General features: G+C 40.6%; 1 protein-coding gene across 2 annotated transcripts; it reads left to right on the plus strand.

The window, feature by feature from the left end:
• Positions 1-650: 650 nt before the first annotated feature.
• On the plus strand, positions 651-22,438 carry LOC137273477 (uncharacterized). Of its 2 annotated transcripts, none has more exons than XM_067806182.1 (5): positions 651-882; positions 17,066-17,118; positions 18,126-18,194; positions 19,563-19,739; positions 21,623-22,438. In XM_067806182.1, the coding sequence occupies exons 1-5, from the start codon at positions 818-820 to the stop codon at positions 21,880-21,882; spliced, it is 624 nt and encodes a 207-aa protein (XP_067662283.1). In that variant the 5' UTR covers positions 651-817; the 3' UTR covers positions 21,883-22,438. The 2 variants fall into 2 exon arrangements, with proteins under 2 accessions (XP_067662283.1, XP_067662284.1); XM_067806183.1 differs by lacking the exon at positions 651-882 and adding an exon at positions 16,673-16,986.
• Positions 22,439-23,646: the final 1,208 nt, after the last annotated feature.

Consider the following 23,646-nt stretch of genomic DNA (forward strand, 5'->3'; position numbering starts at 1 on the left):
TGTTCTCCTCAGCTACTTCTTGTAACCGTATACAGGTCTAGCACAGTCGACCAGTTCTCTCGTCAATTCGTTACAAGCATTGTAATGTCCATTGCTTAATAATGGACTCGTGCCAGTTATACTGGTCTTCTTGAAGTAATTTTTTCAGACATAAATAATTTTCATAGATTTTTGTTTTAGCAACATGCAAGTCAAATTTTGCACATTTGCCAAGAATTTACACAAATCACATAATTTCCGTTGAAATTTCCATTGCTTATTTATCGAATGGCAGCATGTTAATCAACACATGTACAGTGCCGTGAACTCCTTGGGGTTGTGCATTGTAGAATTATACGGAAGTTGACAAATTTTCAAATGTGGTGTCATTAGTTAAATAGTGGTCGGAAAACTGAACTGAAATCATGTGCGCAGAACAGAGAGGATTTAACATTTGCCTGTTAAATTTTACAAAGATCCATCCTAGACTGTCTTCGTGAAAATCATTTATGCCACACCGAAATAACATGGAAGCGTTTGGACTAGGTCGAGTGGCCCAGTGTAATTGGCACGGGTCTGTACCTCAACCAATCAGCTTTCACAGTCGTCATAGTTGAATGAGAGCGCGCTACCGCCTCACACTTCGCGCTTGAGCTTTGTGTTGCAATGTCAACAAACCAGAGTAGCCTCCCCTGATCCTGGTACTCCGCCTTCGCCACGCTGAGGGGAATCCCCAATTAAAGCGCGTCCATTCTGCTATTTGTGAGCGGGACGACTGCTCATATCGTCGGTCCAGTCTCGGCAATTCCGGACAATACACTGACGGACAGAGGAGGCCATGTCTACCCAGGATAGAGATCCCACTACAGAAAGTCACGAGCGTCATGGAAAATGGCATCCCAAGTAAGTAGACTTTGTTTAATCTGTGCGAGTGATAACACGACTGAGGGTCCACAAGAGGACCCTTCGTTTACCTGATCTGGCCCCTTGTTTCTTTGATACGTTGTCTCTGATTTTCACATAGGGAACTTCGTTCTGATTAGCTACGAAACAAAATGCCTCAAAATATGTGCAATGTTCAATATTACATTACATGTATTCAGTAACGAGAACACGGATGTGTTACGTGTCTTTGAGGGTTGCTGCGTTGGTGTTTTTTTTTAAGAAAAAAAAGAAGAAGAAGAAAAGAAAATATGTCAGGCCGTGAAACCTTAAGTGCATGTGTGCACCACCCCACTGCACCCATCGTCATTGTAGAAATGCCAAGATATTTATGTATTTGGAGATTATGTATACCAGGAAATGTAAAACGTTTATAACACACTAACCTCGTTTAGGTATGTCTCCACAATACAATATCGAACAGGAATTGACAAAAGCATGCGTTTTCACCCAAACCAGAGAACGGTATATGGTCTCTCTCCAAACCCTATATGCGTCCCATCTATTGCCTTGTGTGATGAGAATAGAAAACCTATTTGTTAATATTTTTCTAGTATGTCTCGCAGTCCTTATAAAACAAATTAGGTTATCGATCCTCCATGTCATATTGCTCCGAAAGGTAAAATTGCACATAAATTTAGGATATGCAGTCTTGTTTGGGATCCTTTTCTGTTCAAAGCGGTCATTTAATTTGTTGTTTCTGTCGAAATTGTACATTTTCAGGACAAAACGTTATTTTAGTATAACAGTTCGATTTGTATTGAAAAGAAACCCGATTGAGACGGAAGCTTCAGAATCCGAGGAAGCCCTTGCTTCGTCTAGGGCTTAAACATTGTGGAAGGGACTGGGCAGAAAGGAAAATAATGTGGTTCGGCGACTGTGAGACAATCTAACCATGTTCTGGAGTCCATAGTATTGAATTATCTAAAGTATAACCAGTCAAGACTGTCATGACATGAAGATGATTGCGCAATGACTTTTGTTCGTGTTGTGAACAAGTTTGAATCTGTTATCTGAATATTTCATCATATCTTGATGGTTTAATGTGGGAGGAGAGTGATAGTGCGTTGTGAACAGGTTGACACATTGTGACACGAACATGATGTGGCGGGTGAACCCTAGACTTGCCCATGTCTCTAAGGTAATAATAAATAAATGTTTCACTAAATGAACATTTCTATAAAATGCAAATATTCCTCAAAGGGACTGGTGTCCTTTCTGCCCGCTTGCCTAGACTTGCTTCTTTGAAAGATAGAATTAATACACACCAATGTACCTAGACTTGCTTCTTTGAAAGATAGAATTAATGCACACCAATGTACCTAGACTTGCTTCTTTGAAAGATAGAATTAATGCACACCAATGTACCTAGACTTGCTTCTTTGAAAGATAGAATTAATACACACCAATGTACCTAGACTTGCTTCTTTGTAGCATAGAATTAATGCACACCAATGGACCTAGACTTGCTTCTTTGTAGCATAGAATTAATGCACACCAATGTACCTAGACTTGCTTCTTTGAAAGATAGAATTAATATACACCAATGTACCTAGACTTGCTTCTTTGAAGGATAGAATTAATGCACACCAATGGACCTAGACTTGCTTCTTTGAAAGATAGAATTAATATACACCAATGTACCTAGACTTGCTTCTTTGAAGGATAGAATTAATGCACACCAATGGACCTAGACTTGCTTCTTTGAAAGATAGAATTAATATACACCAATGTACCTAGACTTGCTTCTTTGAAGGATAGAATTAATGCACACCAATGGACCTAGACTTGCTTCTTTGAAAGATAGAATTAATATACACCAATGTACCTAGACTTGCTTCTTTAAGGATAGAATTAATATACAGTCACCAATGGACTACATTCAGTACAGAATGGAGCAAGGCTAGGTGAACACCAAACACAGCTGAGTGGATCGGATATCGTTGTATCGTACGACAATTTTCATAAAGATCTTTCCAAACCTTTGTTTACAAATGCACGGAAAGCATGATATTCCAAATATAATTATATAAAAGATATGCAAAGCAGTGTTACCGTTATTTAGCCGCCTGGATATACATAAAATGTAATATACAAACACCAGTCCCCTTATTGTCCCTATCAAATATAATATTACTTAAAATACTATAATAAAATTTGTTTATTTATCTTAAAATGAACATCTACTTACTCTAACCACCCACCAAACATTTTGAACAAGACTGACAAACTTTATGGATAACAACTTCTTTATTACGATAGTACGACGTTTCGGTACAGATTCTTGCACCGTTGTCAAGCAGGAATGCCAGTCTTGTACTCTCCAACTTCTAAAATGCTACTCAAAAAAGTCATTTTGAACAAATCAGAAAAAGTACATTTAAACGACGATATTTTCCTTTTCTGCGACGAATCCAAGTCTGGTACGAAAGTCAGTACAAATTGAAAGATTTCAGGCGTTGCATCTGGCAGGCAGGTGATCGCAACTCCCATGGACGTAGACTGTCGCAGCCCTACGATAATTACGATAAATCATAAATGTTCCCGATAGATCATAGTAGGGTGAAATAAAACCAGCAAACGCTACCATCATCTGAACAGTGTGAGCAAGATTACGTTCGATCTATTTTCTGGATGGCAACTGAGACAGTCTGGTACAATACCATTAGAAAATATACATCACTGTGCAGATACTCATATCAGATAGTCGGACTGCCAGATCTAATGTGGTAGGATTGAATGAGTGAGTGAGCTGAGTTCTTCGCCGCACTTAGCAATGCTCCAGCTATATGGCGGCCGTCTGTAAATAATCGAGTCTGGACCAGACAATCAAGTGATCAACCACTTGAGCATTCGATCTGGAAACGATGACATGTGTCAACCAAGTGAGCGAGCCTTACCACCCGATCCCTTTAGTCGCCTCTTACGACTAGCATGGGTTGCTGAAGATCAGGTCACATCTAACCATCATTATCCAGCTCCGTACGTTTCCTTCAGTGGTGGGACGGTGGGGTTGCCTAGTGGTTAAAGCGTTCGCTCGTCACGCCGGAGACCCGGGTTCGATTCCCCACATGGGTACAATGTGTGAAGTCCATTTTCTGGTGTTCTCCGCCGTGATATTGCTGGAATATTGCTAAAAGCGGCGTAAAACTAAACTCATTCACTCCTTCAATGGTAAAGTATCTCAATACTTTCCGGTACGGAACTTCTTAGGTGAAAATGCTTTGAGGGTGGAGTTTTTTCTCTAATGCCTGTATGGTATGGAAGACCTTTCCCGCGTTTCCATCTTGATCAAAACTACAGAGAACTTCCACTGTATATCGTCAAGTATTAATGGTCAAATGCAATAACTTTAATCAGCTGGTCTATTAAAACCTAATTATTTTCATATTGTGCACTTTTAGTGTACACCTCACATGGAGGTGGTCAGTTGGGCGGATGTAGTCGCCTTCAGCACGCATGCCAGTCACGATATACCCCCGACTTTGCTTTGTATTTACCTTGTCCTGACAAAAACCACATGCCTTGCAGTCTTTAGCTGATACACATGTGAATACCACATGAGGGTGTAACCACGCAACCACTTCGCGCTGTGTTTTCGTAAATAAAGGTTTTGTCGAAAAGAAATTCCTCTCTACTGACTCCGTCGTATGATCCTGTCACGAACCACGCCCCACATCCCTACATTTAGTTCAGTTCCTATTTTTCCACACGTCAGCCCCATCCTCTCTACCACGTACCTATATCTTGGACCAGTATCACTCACCAAACCCAGCATCCCTACCCTAGGGTCAGTTCTTATTTGTCCAGGTATCAGCCTCCAGTCCACCCGGGGCATAGTCATTAAAGCGTTTGCTCATCACGCCGAATAAGGTTATATTTCCCGCACGGGTTCAACAGCCCGTCCCACCGGACTGTACCTTACATAGATTAATATGGCCTTTCACGTTAACTGCAGTTTCGTCCATGCATTGTTACTTCACGTTCCGAGTGATTCATAATCACATAAGTAAATATTGTGAAATGATCACTCCGTGCTCCTGATCACAGTACTACCAAGTGTGTCGAGCGTTGTACCATCTGGGCTAGCCTTGCTTCAAGGCTGTACTAAATGTTGAGTCTATGGATGTGAAGTACGCCTATCCCTCGAAGAGGCAAATCCAGATAAACAGAGAGTACAGGACACAGTCTGTTGTTTATTACATTTTTTAAGAATTTGTCATTTAAACTAGTACTTTTTACCGGATAGACTTGTGCAAGTCTACATCCGTACTTCCTGTGTTCAAGACAGCTGTCGCATGTGGGGGTCTAGCGGGGTCGGATAAAATTGTGTTTTACATACTTACAAGTTAACATGTCACGAGGCTTATATCAATGACTTGTGATAAAAACATATATGAACATAAAAATTATATCAATATATTTTGAAGTCAGTAACCAGGCGTAAATCTACAGAATGCATTCCTTGGTGAATGGGGAACTATAAAACAGATATTTTATAGACCGGAAAGCGTTTGTACAGCATTGTCTGGGTTTATTATATTGCAAAACTGCAAACTGAATCAATTGTAATAATTGCTAAAAGTTAATCCGTGCGCTCTACCTTTTTCAATAGTTAATCACTGGGAACGGTGGGGTAACTGTATGGTCGAAGTGCCCGCTCGTCACGCTGTCGATTCTGATCCCAGTCCCCACATGGGTGAAGCCCATTTCTGGTGTTTCCCCGCTGCAACATTGCTGAAATATTGCTGAAAGCGGAACAAAACTGTACTCACTCCAATGTTTTACCTGTGCACTTTACTTTCGAAAAATCCATATACTGACTTTGCATGTCAGCTGCAAGACCCGCGAAGACCCCGGTTAAAATATTGGCCCTCAGGAACCCATGCTAAGAGGCACCTTACAGGATCGGGTGGGTAGGCTCGCTGACTTTTGGTTGGTGGCATGTCATCGGTTCCCCATTGAGCAGATTGATGTTCATGCTGTTGATCACACGATTGTCTGGTCTAGACTCAATTATTTACAGCTAATCATTGCTGAGTGCGTCGTAAAACTAAATTCACTAACCCACTTTCTCTGCGTGAGAGAAGGAGAAGTTGATTGAATCGTACGTAAAAGGGGAATCGCCTTCTCTCGGTGTGTGCTGCACATGGGCTGGTAATACGAAATGCATTGTACTGAACTACCTTGGCGTCTTTAGTTCCAAACTGACGCCGAAACATCACATTATAGACATAATCTTCCACAGTATTAATGAAATATAGTTCAGGTGAAGGGGTGTTTAAAACCTCTCAGTCTTAATGCGCAAATAAATGAGAGGTGCATGCACGTGTGGTTGGAGGTGGATGTGGGTTATTTTTTATTTTACGCCTTTATTATCAATATTCCAGCAATGTCACGGCGTGGGACACCTGAAATGGGCTTCTCACACTGTCTTCATGCGGGAAATCGAACCCGGATCTTTGAATTCGGCTTGACGAGCGAACGTCTCCCTATGGCGACGGGGGCTGGCTGATTGTTCTATTTCTGCCAAACGGACAAGCCTAATGTATGCCATCCTGCTGCAGGATACAACGCGTGCAATTTATACAGGCTCCGTGCAGGCCTGTGCTCACTTGCACAAAACTGTCCTAGCGTTACGACTAGAGAAAGTCTGTGTAATAGAGGTTACGATCGTTATAACATTAAGATCACTTCCTGCAGGCTAGCCCAGTCCGTGGCTTGGACCCTTAGAGTCCAACCCCAGGGGAAACAAGTGCGATGTTGAAACGTCTTAGGGCTATCGAACCACCGATATTACGATATCCGAGCCGTCCGCAAAGCCACAGCTGTGTGAGATAATTTGGTGGACTGATCGACATGAGAGTAGTCTGGTATAGATTACTTTATGAGCCGCTGTTGTTGCAACACTAACGGGACATGCACATGCTCTGCATTTAGTGTTAACATATGGTTGTCACTGATACAACTTGCACGATGACACACAAATGACGCATGTTACTTTGGTAGTGTCGAAAAGATTTAATTGTGAAATGTTTTTGTGCATTTTTAGCACACGATTGACATTTTTCAAGACTTCACTTTTATGCTGATAAGCTAGTTATATAAATTCCATTTGGGGTGTCTGTGTAATTTCTTAGATGTGAATGACAACATTCAGAGCCTCAGAAAAACTGTATCAGAGTTTAATGGTGGACATGTGGTGGACATTTCAAAACTCAGTATATCTCCTTTAGTCTTGAGATAACAACCTGATGAGATACATTCTTGTAAGGTATCTCTGTATAATAATCAGTAGTGAAAATTACTCGAAGATTACTCGATTCTTTTGTCCTTCTTTTACGAGCGTCGTATAAATGCCGAGTTCATTACAGGGATCAGCAACGCACTGAACTATCGATGGATTGCAATTAAAGAGTCTCCAGTAGCAATGAATTGATGGCATAAACGAAAAACTATCGATGGATTGCAATTACAGAGTCTCCAGGAGCAATGAATTGATGGCATAAACGAAAAGCTATCGATGGATTGCAATTATAGAGTCTCCAGGAACAATGAATTGATGGCATGAACGAAAAGCTATCGATGCATTACAATTATAGACTCTCCAGCAGCAATGAATTGATGGGATAAACGAAAAGCTATCGGTGGATTGCAATTATAGCGTCTCCAGGAATAATGAATTGATAGCATAAACGAAAAGCTATCAATGGATTGCAATTATAGAGTCTCCAGGAGCAATGAATTGATGGCATAAACGAAAAGCTATCGATGGATTGCAATTATAGAGTCTCCAGGAGCAATGAATTGATGGCATAAACGAAAAGCTATCGATGGATTGCAATTACAGAGTCTCCAGGAGCAATGAATTGATGGCATAAACGAAAAGCTATCAATGGATTCCAATTATAGAGTCTCCAGGAGCAATCAATTGATGGCATAAACGAAAAGCTATCGATGGATTGCAATTACAGAGTCTCCAGGAGCAATCAATTGATGGCATAAACGAAAAGCTATCGATGGATTGCAATTACAGAGTCTCCAGGAGCAATGAATTGATGGCATAAACGAAAAGCTATCGATGGATTGCAATCACAGAGTCTCCAGGAGCAATGAATTGATGACATAAACGAAAAACTATCGATGGATTGCAATTATAGAGTCTCCAGGAGCAATGAATTGATGACATAGACGAAAAACTATCGATGAATTGCAATTACAGAGTCTCCAGGAGCAATGAATTGATAGCATAAACGAAAAGCTATCGATGGATTGCAATTACAGTCTCCAGTAGCAATAAATTGATAGCATAAACGAAAAGCTATCGATCGATTGCAATTATAGAGTCTCCAGTAGCAATGAATTGATAGCATAAACGAAAAGCTATCGATGGATTGCAATTATAGAGTCTCCAGGAGCAATGAATTGATAGCATAAACGAAAAACTATCGATGCATTGCAATTATAGAGTCTCCAGTAGCAATGAATTGATAGCATAAACGAAAAACTATCGATGGATTGCAATTATAGAGTCTCCAGTAGCAATGAATTGATAGCATAATCGAAAAGCTATCGATGGATTCCAATTATAGAGTCTCCAGTAGCAATGAATTGATAGCATAAACGAAAAGCTATCGATGGATTGCAATTATAGAGTCTCCAGTAGCAATGAATTGATGACATAGACAAAAAGCTATCGATGGATTGCAATTATAGAGTCTCCAGTAGCAATGAATTGATAGCATAAACGAAAAACTATCGATGGATTGCAATTATAGAGTCTCCAGGAGCAATGAATTGATGACATAAACGAAAAACTATCGATGGATTGCAATTACAGAGTCTCCAGGAGCAATGAATTGATGACATAAACGAAAAACTATCGATGGATTGCAATTACAGAGTCTCCAGGAGCAATGAATTGATGACATAAACGAAAAGCTATCGATGGATTGCAATTACAGAGTCTCCAGGAGCAATGAATTGATGACATAGACGAAAAGCTATCAATGGATTGCAATTATAGAGTCTCCAGGAGCAATGAATTGATAGCATAAACGAAATACTATCGATGGATTCCAATTATAGAGTCTCCAGGAGCAATGAATTCATGACATAAACGAAAAGCTATCGATGGATTGCAATTACAGAGTCTCCAAGAGCAATGAATTGATGACGTAAACGAAAAGCTATCGATGGATTGCAATTACAGAGTCTCCAGGAGCAATCAATTGATGGCATAAACGAAAAGCTATCGATGGATTGCAATTACAGAGTCTTCAGGAGCAATGAATTGATGACATAAACGAAAAACTATCGATGGATTGCAATTACAGAGTCTCCAGGAGCAATGAATTGATGACATAAACGAAAAACTATCGATGGATTGCAATTACAGAGTCTCCATTTGCAATGAATTGATGGCATAAACGAAAAGCTATCGATGGATTGCAATTACAGAGTCTCCAGGAGCAATGAATTGATGGCATAAACGAAAAACTATCGATGGATTGCAATTACAGAGTCTCCAGGAGCAATGAATTGATGACATAAACGAAAAGCTATCGATGGATTGCAATTATAGAGTCTCCAGTAGCAATGAATTGATAGCATAAAAGAAAAGCTATGGACAGATTGCAATTACAGAGTCTCCAGGAGCAATGAATTGATGGCATAAACGAAAAACTATCGATGGATTGCAATTACAGAGTCTCCAGTAGCAATGAATTGATGACATAAACGAAAAGCTATCGATGGATTGCAATTACAGAGTCTCCAAGAGCAATGAATTGATGACATAAACGAAAAACTATCGATGGATTGCAATTACAGAGTCTCCAGGAGCAATGAATTGATGACATAAACGAAAAGCTATCGATGGATTGCAATTACAGAGTCTCCAGGAGCAATGAATTGATGACATAAACGAAAAACTATCGATGGATTGCAATTACAGAGTCTCCAGGAGCAATGAATTGATGACATAAACGAAAAACTATCGATGGATTGCAATTACAGAGTCTCCAGTAGCAATGAATTATTGGCATAAACGAAAAACTATCGATGGATTGCAATTACAGAGTCTCCAGGAGCAATGAATTGATGACATAAACGAAAAGCTATCGATGGATTGCAATTATAGAGTCTCCAGGAGCAATGAATTGATGACATAAACGAAAAGCTATCGATGGATTGCAATTACAGAGTCTCCAGGAGCAATGAATTGATGACATAAACGAAAAACTATCGATGGATTGCAATTACAGAGTCTCCAGGAGCAATGAATTGATGACATAAACGAAAAACTATCGATGGATTGCAATTACAGAGTCTCCAGTAGCAATGAATTATTGGCATAAACGAAAAACTATCGATGGATTGCAATTACAGAGTCTCCAGGAGCAATGAATTGATGACATAAACGAAAAGCTATCGATGGATTGCAATTATAGAGTCTCCAGGAGCAATGAATTGATGACATAAACGAAAAGCTATCGATGGATTGCAATTACAGAGTCTCCAGGAGCAATGAATTGATGACATAAACGAAAAACTATCGATGGATTGCAATTACAGAGTCTCCAGGAGCAATGAATTGATGACATAAACGAAAAACTATCGATGGATTGCAATTACAGAGTCTCCAGTAGCAATGAATTATTGGCATAAACGAAAAACTATCGATGGATTGCAATTACAGAGTCTCCAGGAGCAATGAATTGATGACATAAACGAAAAGCTATCGATGGATTGCAATTATAGAGTCTCCAGGAGCAATGAATTGATGACATAAACGAAAAGCTATCGATGGATTGCAATTACAGAGTCTCCAGGAGCATATATATTTATATATATATATATATATATATATATATATATATATATATGCGCAGCGCAAAATACAAGGGCGCAGATTTGCAACTTCATTCAATATATGTTTTAACTATTTACTCGATACAGGGTTTCAAATTTCTTTTCAGCCATTAAAAAAAGACTGAAACTACTTCACCCTGTTCCTATTTCTAAGAAACTATCCATTCACTGGGCAATGACTTCAAATGAGAATTTTTTTTACAATGGCTTTGCAATAGTTGCAAGAGACTATCGCAACAGCATCAGTAAGTTGCAATTGACTGTCGCCATCGCAATCGTTGTTTCCCCCTCAGTAGTCGCCCCAGCAGATATAAACACCTTTATGGTTGTCATCAATAACTACGCTTGATTTAAGCACATTTGTTTTGTTGAAGCAGCCGCTTCGTTTTGTTTACAGTAAGGGGGGTAACTCTATTGAATATCATATTGAAAAACATGGGCAAATGTCGTGGTTTTCATTAGAATTGCCCCAATATACTCTGATTGTTTTGTAAACGCTCCTTTCTTTGAGTAACGCATGTGACTCAATCAAAGCCAGGGAGACTTTGAATATATTTAAAGAGACGTCCTACTTTCCACCTTAAGAGAAGAAATACTGCATGTTCACCTTGACCTGAGCTACTCTACATATGCATGACCCGGGAGGTCAAAGGGCACACACGGCAGAGAATGTTGTTAATGTTGCCTTCGTGCGAAGCATGCATACATCGGAAATACGATACCACCCGTTGCTTCTTTTTTAAAAAAGAAAGTTAGGACATTGCTGACAATTTCTCGCGGCACTGATATGTCAAACGGTGACCTTGTCTCGGCTGTTCGGACATATGTTGAGGATCAGCTGACGACTTGACAATAATTGACCCAACCAGTTGTGACACGGTCGCGCAATGCATTTATTTAGTATTCGCCCGAGCAGGTCCAGACTAGCTATTCTGGAAACGTTCGTAGCCCTACGAACTTCTTAAGCCCATTCTTAACATATAGGTTACGATATCAAAGTTAAGAATCCGTAGGGCTGCGAACGTTTCGAGAATAAGGGCCCTGCTGAACAAGTTGTAGTAAGTTAAGCATAAAAAACCTATGATCTCAAATATGAGACTGATGTAGATTTTTTTTAACTAAATATGATCGCGGAACCTTTGTGCCGCCCCCCTCAACTGTGGATGGTTAACAAACCGACGGGTGTACACTATGCTCGCGAGTTTGTTCCCAAAGTCAAGAACTTTTAGTTGGAAAGCGGTCGTTTTCTGATCTTTCTTCATTGTCTTAAAACGAGGTTAGATTAGACCCTTTTCTACTAAACAACAGTTAACTTTGTAAGTGAAAGGAGTGTTGTTCAGTTTTGAGTATATTCATCGAAGGACAACGTTTAAAATTTAAATATGAACAAATCGCTACCTTTGAACGATTTCATACAATAAATGATTGTGATTGCAGATGAAACCCAATCTAGATTTTGGCTAATGAAGCTCCTAGTTATGCGAAGAAAATTTAATTTTCTGATTGATATTAAACTATGATATATGTTAAATACGACACTTCATAATTTCGATAGCAGGGTCAACAAATGGGATGATTGCACACACTCAAATTAATTTACAATTTGTCATTTTGCTGATATCGACTTTTAAGCACGTACGTGACCTCGCGTTCTGTAACAGCAGGTGTGAGGCAGATGGTAGACTGACGTTTAGTCTCTGAATATATACTACAAACAACACGTATAGGAAACCTAGACTAACGCTCTGTCTCTGAATACATAAAAAAGTTGATAGTAACAAACTAACCTATAGAAATAGGAAAAGAGTCCCATCGAGACCAGAGATTCAGAATCTGAACTTCCTTTATTCAGGGCTTTAGCATTGCAGAGAGGGCCATTCAATAGGGAAAATAATACGGATCGAGGACCGTGGGAGAGACTTGGGAGCATCCTAAAATTTGATAGATACATAGACTTAAACATAGGGAGGTCATGTACTCTAAGGTGCTTGAAAGTCTGTCTTCCATCACATGTACTGGGCTGTTGTGTGTAGGCATTTGAATCAAACATGGTTCTGTTTCAGCACCCTTGTTTATCGCACTTTTTGACACTGTTTCATTTCACTTAACCTCAACGAATACTGAATCAGTTGCCTGTCTGGCTGCATTTTCTAACATATCGTTTTAAGTGCTCATTAATAACACAAAAGTTCCATTTGAGTATACATCAACCTCAACAGTTTTACGTTTATATATGACTATGACATTTTAGAGTGTTCCCGTAAGTTTTGTTTGTAATATAGTGAGTGAGTGAGATGCGTTTTACGCCGCACTCAGCAATATTCCAGCTATATGGCGGCGGTCTGTAAATAATCGAGTCTGGACCAGACAGTTCAGTAATCAACTACATGAGCATCGATGTGCGCAATTGGGAACCGATGACATGTGTCAACCAGGTCAGCGAGCCTGATCACCCGATCCTATTAGTCGCCTCTTACGACAAGCATAGTCGCCTTTTATGGCAAGGATGGGTTGCTGAACTGAATGCAGTTTATACAATAATTTTCCTTTTATGTTGAAAAGCAGCCCTCACTGCGTGTCTACCTTCCTGTCTACATGCGTGCCTACCTGCGGAAATCTACTTTTGCATTTTTTAGAGTCGATTGCATAAAGGGCGTGTCGGTACGGTTAATATTAATAGTTAATCGCACAGAAATACATAGTGTGTAGCCAAGCAGGACTGCCATGTTATGCGTGTGATTGCACAAGGGCTTTTGATCAAAGGAGCCCCGGTGAGGAGGGAGATTCGGATATCTGGACTTGTTTCATACAGGGATTTTGCGTTGCGGAACGGGCAGGGCAGAAGTTATGATAATGCGGTTCAGGGCCTGCCCAAGTGACCAGGCACTTAACTGTGTACCGCTGTTACCAGGGTCTGCACTGAGGCTACCATATACTTAAAGGTCACATGCAACCAAAAAATCAAACATAATTAAAACACAATCATCACTTATTCATGACATCTAATATACATTGCTGCTTGTTAAAAAACGAATAAACAAAATTATAAGCGTACAATCGCGATTCAAAAGTGCAATATTTTTTTCTTATGTAACGAGTATATTATTGACTTGTTTGTGTACCCAACCAAGATTACACTACTGCTCATACTGTTTCGAGCTCCGCGAACCTATTATGGGCGCAGCGCAGCACAGCTGTTGAAACCAGTTTTCCCCCCAGCGCTGGGGGGGGGGGGGGGGGGGGGGGGGGATTTAGTAAATCGTTTGAACTCCGATTTCGCGGGCTTTTTTCCATCGCGTTTTTTTCAACTTTATAGGCTGAATTGGCACTTTTCATGATTTGTTTCGGTAAGTGCATACCAATCTGCAAAGTTGTGTTTTACGTTGCATGTGACCTTTAATGTTAGGTAGATTCGTGCAGCAGGACGTCAAGGCCTCTGATCAAAACTTAAGGACATCAGGTAACCTTAGTGCTAAGGTTTGTTTTGTAGAACGGGACCCAGATCGATATGTTCTATGGCGCTACACATAAGCTATCACATGTTTGCAAGATGTTTGATGTTTGCTTCTTTTTTTTTTCTTTTTTTTTGGGCATATGATTAGAATTCATCTGTCGTGGCATGACATGACAGTGAATGGCAGATTAAGTATAGTCCTTTTGAAAATTAGGGTGCTCTTTAACTTCTTTTAAGTGGTATACATTAGCATCCCATATTTTACTTACTGGCGTGGAATTTAGCTTGAGTTAGCGAATAATGTTTGTTATTCGACGAGAAAATAGTTATACAGCTGACTATAAGAGCCCACAGTTCTATTACAATACATACCCTGGACCCAGAGCTTCGGTTTCAGTCCCTTTCGGACGAATAACTGAAAAAAAAGACATCCAATGAGATTACGCGCATGAGCGAGAACAATTCTGTGCTGCATAACTATCTGAGAAACACTGTGATAGCACAAAGCCAAGGTGTTGAATGGGTACAGGGTGTTTATTGTAATAGATGTGTAATTTATTAAATGATCGAGATGCTAAAACGATCGAAACAAACACGCGGAATCGATATAAATATAAATGTGTTTATGAAATATGTACGTGTATATTCAATAACACAAAAACACTAGGCAGTGTCTAACATGCTCCTCGAATGGCAGTCACCGGATTATGTCACACGCTAATGACCTGTCGTGTTTTCAGTTTATGGACAATATGAGCATTTGTTCCACGCGCGTATCTAATCATAGTTACTCAGATGGCGTAGTAACATTGGTTTGGACGTTTGTTGTTGTTCATCTGGGACCATGTTGAATGCACAATGCTATTTGCTACGAATTTGCGATCTCAAATGTGACAATATTACAATGACAACGTTTTTCAGTAATTTTCGAAAATAATTCTTGAGTGAGTGAGTTATGTTTTACGCCACACTCAGCTATAGCTCTCTGCTTCCTAACACTGATTCACCAGATGAATATGTAAACACATACTTCTTAACGTTGTGTTTCTCATAATTTAAAAGTCGACACACATAAATTCTCTCCCTTAACGATTTTATCGAGCACAAATTCTACTATTCCACCAGCATTGTGTGATTGATTGTCCAGAAGCCTGTGAATATCCGGTTTAGAATTGATCTTCGGCAACCCTTGCCTGTCGTATGGGGCAACTAACGGGATCGGGGTGGTAAGGTTCTCTGACTTGGTTGACACGTCATCGTATCCTAGTTGCGTTGATCAATACTCATGCTGTTGTTCACTGGATTGTCTGGTGTGATCGATTATGTACAAACCGCAGTCATATAGCGGAAATATCCCTTGGTGCTATGTTGGACATCAAATAAAAAAAACTGTCCTAAAAAATCAAGATTGAGGGTATGGGGAGCAAAAAAAGGGGAAAAAATAATTTAAAAATTTTTACCTGTTTAGGCACCAGGTAGTCATACTACATCCTGATTCATGTAAATAATGTATTGATTATGGTTAATTGCAACATTCAGCTGATATATACAACCACAGCATATGGCAACACTGAACATGACCACCGAGTGTCCGGTTACAAGCGATGCGACACCTGTAGTTTATGAGAATTTAACAACCCGGACATGCTTGCCCACGTGGTAATAACTGTTTCTGATCCATATATCTCTTGTGCGTTCTCCGACACATGAGGAGACAGGATGTCAAACTGTAGCGTGAAAATATTGGACGGGTTCCGTGATCTATAGTGCCACTCAGTACTTTCCGAGGTTCGAATCTGAGGTTGACCCTGACTTTGATTCGTGGCTTGTAAGCACCAGAACCCACTTAGTGTCTGACAAAATAGTAACTGACAGCTATATTGCGGCGGTCCTACATAGTCTCCTCTCTCTCTCTCTCTCTCACTCTCTCTCTCTCTCTCTTCTCTCTCTCTCTCTCTCTCTCTCTCTCTCTCTCTCTCTCTCTCTCTCTCTCTCTCTCTCTCTCTCTCTCTCTCTCTCTCTCTCTCTCTCTCTCTCTCTCTCTCTCTTAGTTTTACGCCGCACTCGGCAATATTCCAGCTATATGGCGGCGGTCTTTAAATAATCGAGTCTGGACCAGACATTCAAGTGATCAACAACGTGAGCATCGATCTGCGCAATTGGGAACCGATGACAAGTGTCCACCAAGTCAGCGAGCCTGACCACACGATCCCGTTAGTCGCCTCTTACGACAAACATGGTATAGTTGTGTGAAAACACCAAATCGTTTTCACATTTACATGTAAATGACACAATACAAATAATTCATTCCGACAATATGAAACATTTTCCAGAGTATGTTGCAAAATTGATGATACGCCAAAATAGTTTTTGCCCACTCCCTGTAGTTAATAATAGTGCCAACAAAAACAATCGGAATGCAGCCATTAAATAAACTCCCGGATGTGCCTCCAACGGGATGACGTGCCGCTGTCGTTGTGAATTATACATCACCCCCATTGTCAGTCGGACAAACCTGGCCGGATATGTGATAGGCCGAATATAAGTATTCCACGGTTCAGTTAGAGGTTCAGCATCACACAAATATCACATTGATTAAATTGTTGACAATGCTAAACCGCAGCGTGTCGCACGTCGAGGGATTATTTCGCCCTTTCTCCCGGCATTTCCACGCTGAACGGCCTCACCAACAGTTCCGTCGTCATGATCTGCGGGAGGCGAAAATTCAGCTTCAACAAGTAGGGATGTTTGATTATTGGTTTTGGTATAATTACCATTTGTATTTGATAATTTTTAAATGTTTCTTTGTATTTACAGGTTCGTGAAACTACCGAAAAAGCGCGATGTCTACGAGAGTTTCATGCTTAAAGGTAGGGAGTGTGTTTTGTCTGAAGGTTACCAGTCCTCGGGACACTGATATGTAGCGCACGCAGTGATCAGCTCAGTCACGTACATATTTTATGCCGCTGGTATACACCTAGTGTTGACTTTATTTGTTTTCAAATAACTATGATATTTTTATCAGATGAAAAAATTTCACATTTAGACGTATTTTTTCAAATGTCACATTTTTTCATCCGATACATATAGTATTAAGTCTTGCCGTTGTTTACTCATAACTCATTTTTCAGCAAGTTATTTTTGTGTTAAATACGACGATTCCCTTGCCCAGTTCAGTTAATGCACAGATGAAATATATCAAATATAGCCTTGTAATTCTTAATCCACATTCAGAGCCCAGGCTCACCAGTTTATGCACCATTAAGTGCAGCTATATGCACATTCTACACAGCTAATTGGGTCACCCTCACCGTGTGTGCACGTTGTCACATGCTGAGGACAATAAAACATATGTTATGCATCTGGGTCATCAATCGATCCTCTGGCTGTATCCACATCACCATTATGAAGTCGATGTAACATACTCTATGCCAGGTGCATTCTCCTGGTTAAGAGAGGTGTGCAACAGGTCTGGTTCCTGGGATCTGTTGCGCTAGAGCTTCGCAAGGCGCAGCAGAGCAAGGGAACCAGGCTAAGGAGTGCAACAGTTGGTTGGTACGCACGCTGTGTTCGCCATTCACAACGACGTTCTGAATGCGACGACGAATCCGGTTGAGTGTTTAATGACTAACTGGAAATGATGTCAATAAATATGCATTTATGTTCATATCGACATGTTGTGTAACGCGATATGGTTGGCCTTGAGTTCTATTATTAAATACTGGCTGAGTTGTAGGTGTTCCAGTGTATCTGGTTGTTGTATGTATACATGTTTTGTAATGTGAGATAATTAGTTCGTGTGTATATACATGTCACGTGATATAGACTAACTGGTTGTATATATACATGTCGTGTGATATACGTTGTTTCTGTGCAGGAATCGTGCCAGAGATGTCGTACTTCACAGTCATTGCACTGGTGTATAGTGCCGCCAAGATGGCCTTAGGTAGGTATTGGCAGACATATCTGGGATGAACGTATGTACATATTCCGCCAGTATGGTTGATGTAGGTATACCGAATGCGTATAGCATGTGCAAGGATTGGGTAATATGGCACCAGGTGAGTTCAAGAGTTCGCAACAAACAAACTGCGAAGATAGGTATGCTGAATATTTCGAAGGGAGGAATTCTAGTTATGTGGGTATTTTTGGTAGTTATGTTGGTAACAATATGTTGGATGTAGGTGTATTGCTCCAGTTTGATGTTTAAATGCACATTAATGGTTCTGAAAATGGACGTATGCATGTTTGTGAAGGGTTTATCAGTTGTAAACGTACATATATGTTGAAGCATTCTCTATTTTCACATATGTACTTGTTTTCAATTGAAGGGCACTCCGGTTTTGCATGTTTGCATGTACATGTATGTTGAGGGGTTCTCAGATTGTACGTTTGTATGCGTAACGAAGGGGTCTCCATTTGTACCGTATACATGTATATAGTCCCATATACATGAACATTGAAGGGTTAAGCGGGATGTCAGAATATTGGTGATACGCACCTGGTATTCTGTGTTATTCAGACAACTATCTTGAATTGGTTATTGTTTAACATGAGTTAATGAACCTGATCCAATAGTGTGAATTTCATTAGTCCCGAGCGTTGACGTCGTTGTCAGTTGATATTCTGCTTATGTGTTCTGTGGATGTTTGTTAGTGTATGTCGTTCACATGTGTTACTGCGCTTACAAATACAATAAAATTATTCATTTCATCACTGTGTTTGATAATTCATATTTCTTAATATTTTAGCCTATTAATGTTATCTCCACATTGCCAGAGACCTGAAACAGGGTGGTTTATATGGTCACATATTATACCAGGTGTTTACAAGATGACTAGATATTCAGATGTGGTCACTTGTGCCATATTGGAAAACAGAAAACACCGCAAGTCACCGATTGAAAACATATCTAAAAACAACATTATACCTATAATTGAATTTTCCCTTTCACCACTAATACTTGGATCAAAATTCGGCGATTCTGGTGATCAACCTGTCTTTCTCGGCGACCATTTTGAGAATGATTTAATATATAATCGCTGTTACTTTGTTTTTGTTGATGGAGACGTAGTCTCGTTGCTTTAGGGCTGAAATAACGCCGATACGACTTTTCAATTTTTTCAGTTTTAAAATATTCTGTGTTTGCGACATGCATGAAATATTTGAATGAATGTGGTGTGGTCAACGTTATCGTTTATTCTGTCGGTCCTGAAACTGTTGATAGTACAGTTCCAAGTGAGCGTCAGTGCTTCGACACTATTTTTCGAAGCAAGAAAAGATGCTTCTTAATGAATAGTCTCCATTTCCTCAGGTGCAGTTTACTACAATGACTGCTCCCTTGAGCCCCGCCTTTTCGTCTATCTATTGGTCAGTTCATCTTCCTTACTGCTGTATCTACCAATCATCGCTAACCAGGGACAGAAGATCCTCGGTTTGAAAGTGTACGTCCGTCTTATCACGTTCCTACAGCTGGTGGGACTTTGTTTCGGTGAGTAAAGACCAGTAACTGACCATGACGACAGCTTACACCATATGATGACACATGTGTCTCGTACAATATTAACGAGTACTTATTTCGGGTATACTGTATAAACGGAGATAAAGACGTTAAATCTGATGTGTTTGCCGTGCTCGTCTGACAAACGTGTGCTGATACTGTTTAGGTTTATGCCTCATGAGCTCAAAGACATACAAGTCAATTCTAGTGAATGCACCTGTCTGTTAACAACTTCTCCGGCTGTTTAATCGTTAACACAAAACACTGTAGATAAACGTGTGTCATCCAGCGAAATAACGCTAGGCAATCCACGCCCATCATATAACGGTAATCCATCAGGTGGGGGTATTTTAATGTCTTTTGAGAAAGAAATGCTTTTTAGCCAGTCATTGACACAGAAACTATGTGTAGAACACGGTACAGGAATCCTGCTTGTTATGAATATGCCGTATTAAAGGTGATGCATTTTGATGATCATCACTTTTGGCATCAGAATGATAAGACAACCTATACAGCGCTGAACGGCCCCGCGGGCATTCACTAAGCGCATACAGCGCAATGAATATTATTATCCCGCATAACCCAAGCTGCTTGTGAGGCGTCATGGTAACAGTCATGGTCCATTTTTATCCCACCGGGTACCCATTTTCTGCTGGGTGAACAGAGGCAACTTTGAACAAATTCCGAAGGTGAGACCACATGTGTCCTGTATACTTCATTATGGGCCAGGGCCGACGTCCGTAAAACTCTCAGGAGTCAAGCTCGCCCATGGCCATCCAATTTGCTAAACTTTTACAAATTTGTAACCTCGCCTCTATACAGAAGACCACACACCGCCAGTATCCACTGTCGTATACCCATTTAGTATACCATACAAGTCTCTCGAATGGGGACATGATCGTCAGGGTGCATTGTGTGTTGCCAGAACAGTATAGCTGGGATGGATAGATTATAATAGGTCAACTGATAGGCGATGTTTTCGTGCCCCAAGCTTCTTTTTGGAAAGAAAGATGCTATTGCTTACAGGCCGCCTTAACAGACACGACTGAAACGTTACAGAAACCGACAGACCCTTTCCAAACGTCTGCTATAAGAAGTAGATTGTTGCTCAGTTTCTGAATATATAAGACCCGTGAGAGTCAGGGGTAGAATGGGTTTCTTGCCACAAAAGGCGACTATGCTTGTCGTAAGAGGCGACTAACGGAAACGGGTGGTCAGGCTCGCTGATTTGGTTGACACATGTCATCGGTTCCCAGTTACGCAGGTCGATGCTTATGTTGTTGATCACTTGATTGACTGACTTGATTATTTACAGACCGGCACCATACAGCTGGAATATTGCTGAATGCGGCGTAAACCTCACCTTACTCTGAATATGTAATTTATAGATTTCTATAATCTAGAATTTAAATATTTAGTACTGCAGAGAGGGCTTGGCAACAGGGAAAATAATGTGGTTCAGGGGGTGTTAGACAGACACCAGTATAATTCCTACAATATTTTTGTAACCTTGTGTTTGTTTGTCCCCGTAGCTTGACAGCTGTATGGCGGCAGTCAGTGAGTTTAATTTTACGCTTCACTCAGCAATGTTCCAGCTATGAGCCCGTGGTCTGTAAATAATCGACTCTGGACCAACCAGACAATCCAGTGATCATCAGGATGAGCATCAGTTTACGGAATTGGGATACGATGGCATGTCTTAGCATGCAGCAGTCTGTAAATAATCGAATCTGGACCAGACAGTCCAGTGATTGATACAAGATACATTGACACTGCAAGTGCTTATGAATAACTATCAAAGTGTGATAATTCCGGGTGTAATTTTTTGTTTTGATGACATCCACTTTCATCCCATTATGGTTTCATCTGCACAGGTAGTTACCTCCTTTACAACGTCCATGTTGGTCGCAAGGGCAACCTGAAGCACGACACAACGCCCAAGGTCACGTGCAATGACGTCATATTCAAGTTCACGGCAGCAACAATAGCCCTGGAGTGGACATATATTTTCGTTTCATTTTTAGCTCGTGGATTTGTGACAGTGTTGTTTCATCTAGTCGTTGTTTTACTGAAAAATGTTTTCAACAGGTTGTTCTCAATGGTGAGCCACGATAAAAAGGAGAAGAAATCATGATCGCAATAACACTTGTTAACACATTTTCTATTTTATTCATCATTATTACAGAATAACTTATTTTTACGTATTTAGGAACATCCTTTTGACAGTTTAGACAGTCTTTCACAATGACTTTCCGACATGCACAATTGTGCTGGGGCTGACAATATGATGGTGCTACTTGCTTTCCATTGAGAAAAAAAACGCACAGCGTATTTGCTGTTTTCTGATGGCGTTTGTTTTCAAGAACGATCCAGGTATTATCTTTGCCCTAATCAGTATGAGTTACTATTTAAAGTCACGTCGACAGTATTTTAGCCATAGCCATAGCAAGTTTTACTCTAATAATATATTTCAAGACCTTCAGGGCTTGAAAAATACCATTGCCCGACGCCCGTGTCGAGTGGAATTGTCCTGCCGGTCAAGTTAATATCCACTTAAAATTTTACCGTGATAAAGTAGTGCCAAACTACTGATTTTTTTATTTACTGTCCTGTTGTATGTTAAAGATTATTTCCAACAGAAATCAAATTGTATGTTGTGGTTAAGTGAAATTAAAATTTGGTCAAGTGGATTTTGAAAGATTACTAGACCTGTGTCCCGCACAGTTTTGAAATAATTTTCAACCCCAGTCAAAACCCCCTGTGAAAAAGGACTTGCCCAAATGAGATTGGTAAGTTTGAATAGATGGTACCTTCTAGGACTGAATTAATTAAACATGTGCCTGTATGGTGGTAGATTATGATTGCTCCCATAGCGACCTGTGCAGTTTGTAAAAGGCGACATCGTGTCGTTGTATCCGACGGATTATTGTAGGTAGGGGATGGAACTACCTACCTCGGCTCTCTGGGCAGACACTCTATTTCGCTCCATCCCTAAGATCACAGAGGCGGTCTACCAGGGATCGAACTACCGGTCTCGACTTTCTGGTCAAACGCACTATTCACTATCCCGCGGAGGCGGTCTACTAGGGATCGAATTGCCGACCTCGGCTCCTTGGTCAAACAAATTATCCACTATCCCACGGAGGCAGTCTACCGGGGATCGAACCACCGACCTCGACTCTGTGGTCAAACACACTATCCACTAGATCACGATCCAGGGATGGAACTACCGACATAGCCTCATGTGGCAGACACACTATCCAATATCTGCCAGGGGATCAAACTACTCTCTCGTCATCCACTATCTCACGGAGGCGGTCTACCAGGGACCGAACTACCAGTCTCGGATCTCTGAGCAAACACTACATCCACTAGGCCATTTAATACAAAATTGATTAAAATATGGTGAATCATCGCCAACGTTCTGTCTCACATAGATTAAAAAGGTGAACAGTAGTACTCCAACACAATAGCAGCGGCTTAGTCTGCAGTTACCCAGCGTTCAGTGTTGGTCACAGTCATGGTAGCGTCATGGTAACTTAATGGCTTAAATCCATGGGCTACTGTACGCACATCATGCGTGTCTAGTAATTGAAACACACTGTGCTGCTACTTCTCACCTCCAACAGGATGTCCCATACTACGTTTATTGTCATGCATGTAAGGCTTGTTAGACAGTAAAGGTTGGCCAGTGTATCAGTATACCACGCCTTGTTGACATAAGGCCGGAGTGACACACTTTGAACATTGATGTTTACTACTTTAAAGATCCCACGGTGATATGTGAGAAGCGGACGATGGGGATGTTAGAAGGAGACTGTTGGGATGCGAGAAGGAGACTGTTGGGATGTGAGAAGGAGACTGTAGGGATGTGAGAAGGAGGCTGTTGGGATGTGAG

This window comes from Haliotis asinina, chromosome 2 (genome assembly GCF_037392515.1).
Source record: "Haliotis asinina isolate JCU_RB_2024 chromosome 2, JCU_Hal_asi_v2, whole genome shotgun sequence".
NCBI classification, from domain to species: Eukaryota; Metazoa; Mollusca; class Gastropoda; order Lepetellida; family Haliotidae; genus Haliotis; species Haliotis asinina.

Coding starts and splice junctions, on each gene's coding strand:
- LOC137273477 (XM_067806182.1), top strand. CDS start 818: ATGTCTACCCAGGATAGAGATCCCACTACAGAAAGTCACGAGCGTCAT. Junction 883..17,065: donor CATGGAAAATGGCATCCCAA/GTAAGTAGACTT, acceptor TTGTATTTACAG/GTTCGTGAAACTACCGAAAA. Junction 19,740..21,622: donor GCTGGTGGGACTTTGTTTCG/GTGAGTAAAGAC, acceptor TCATCTGCACAG/GTAGTTACCTCCTTTACAAC.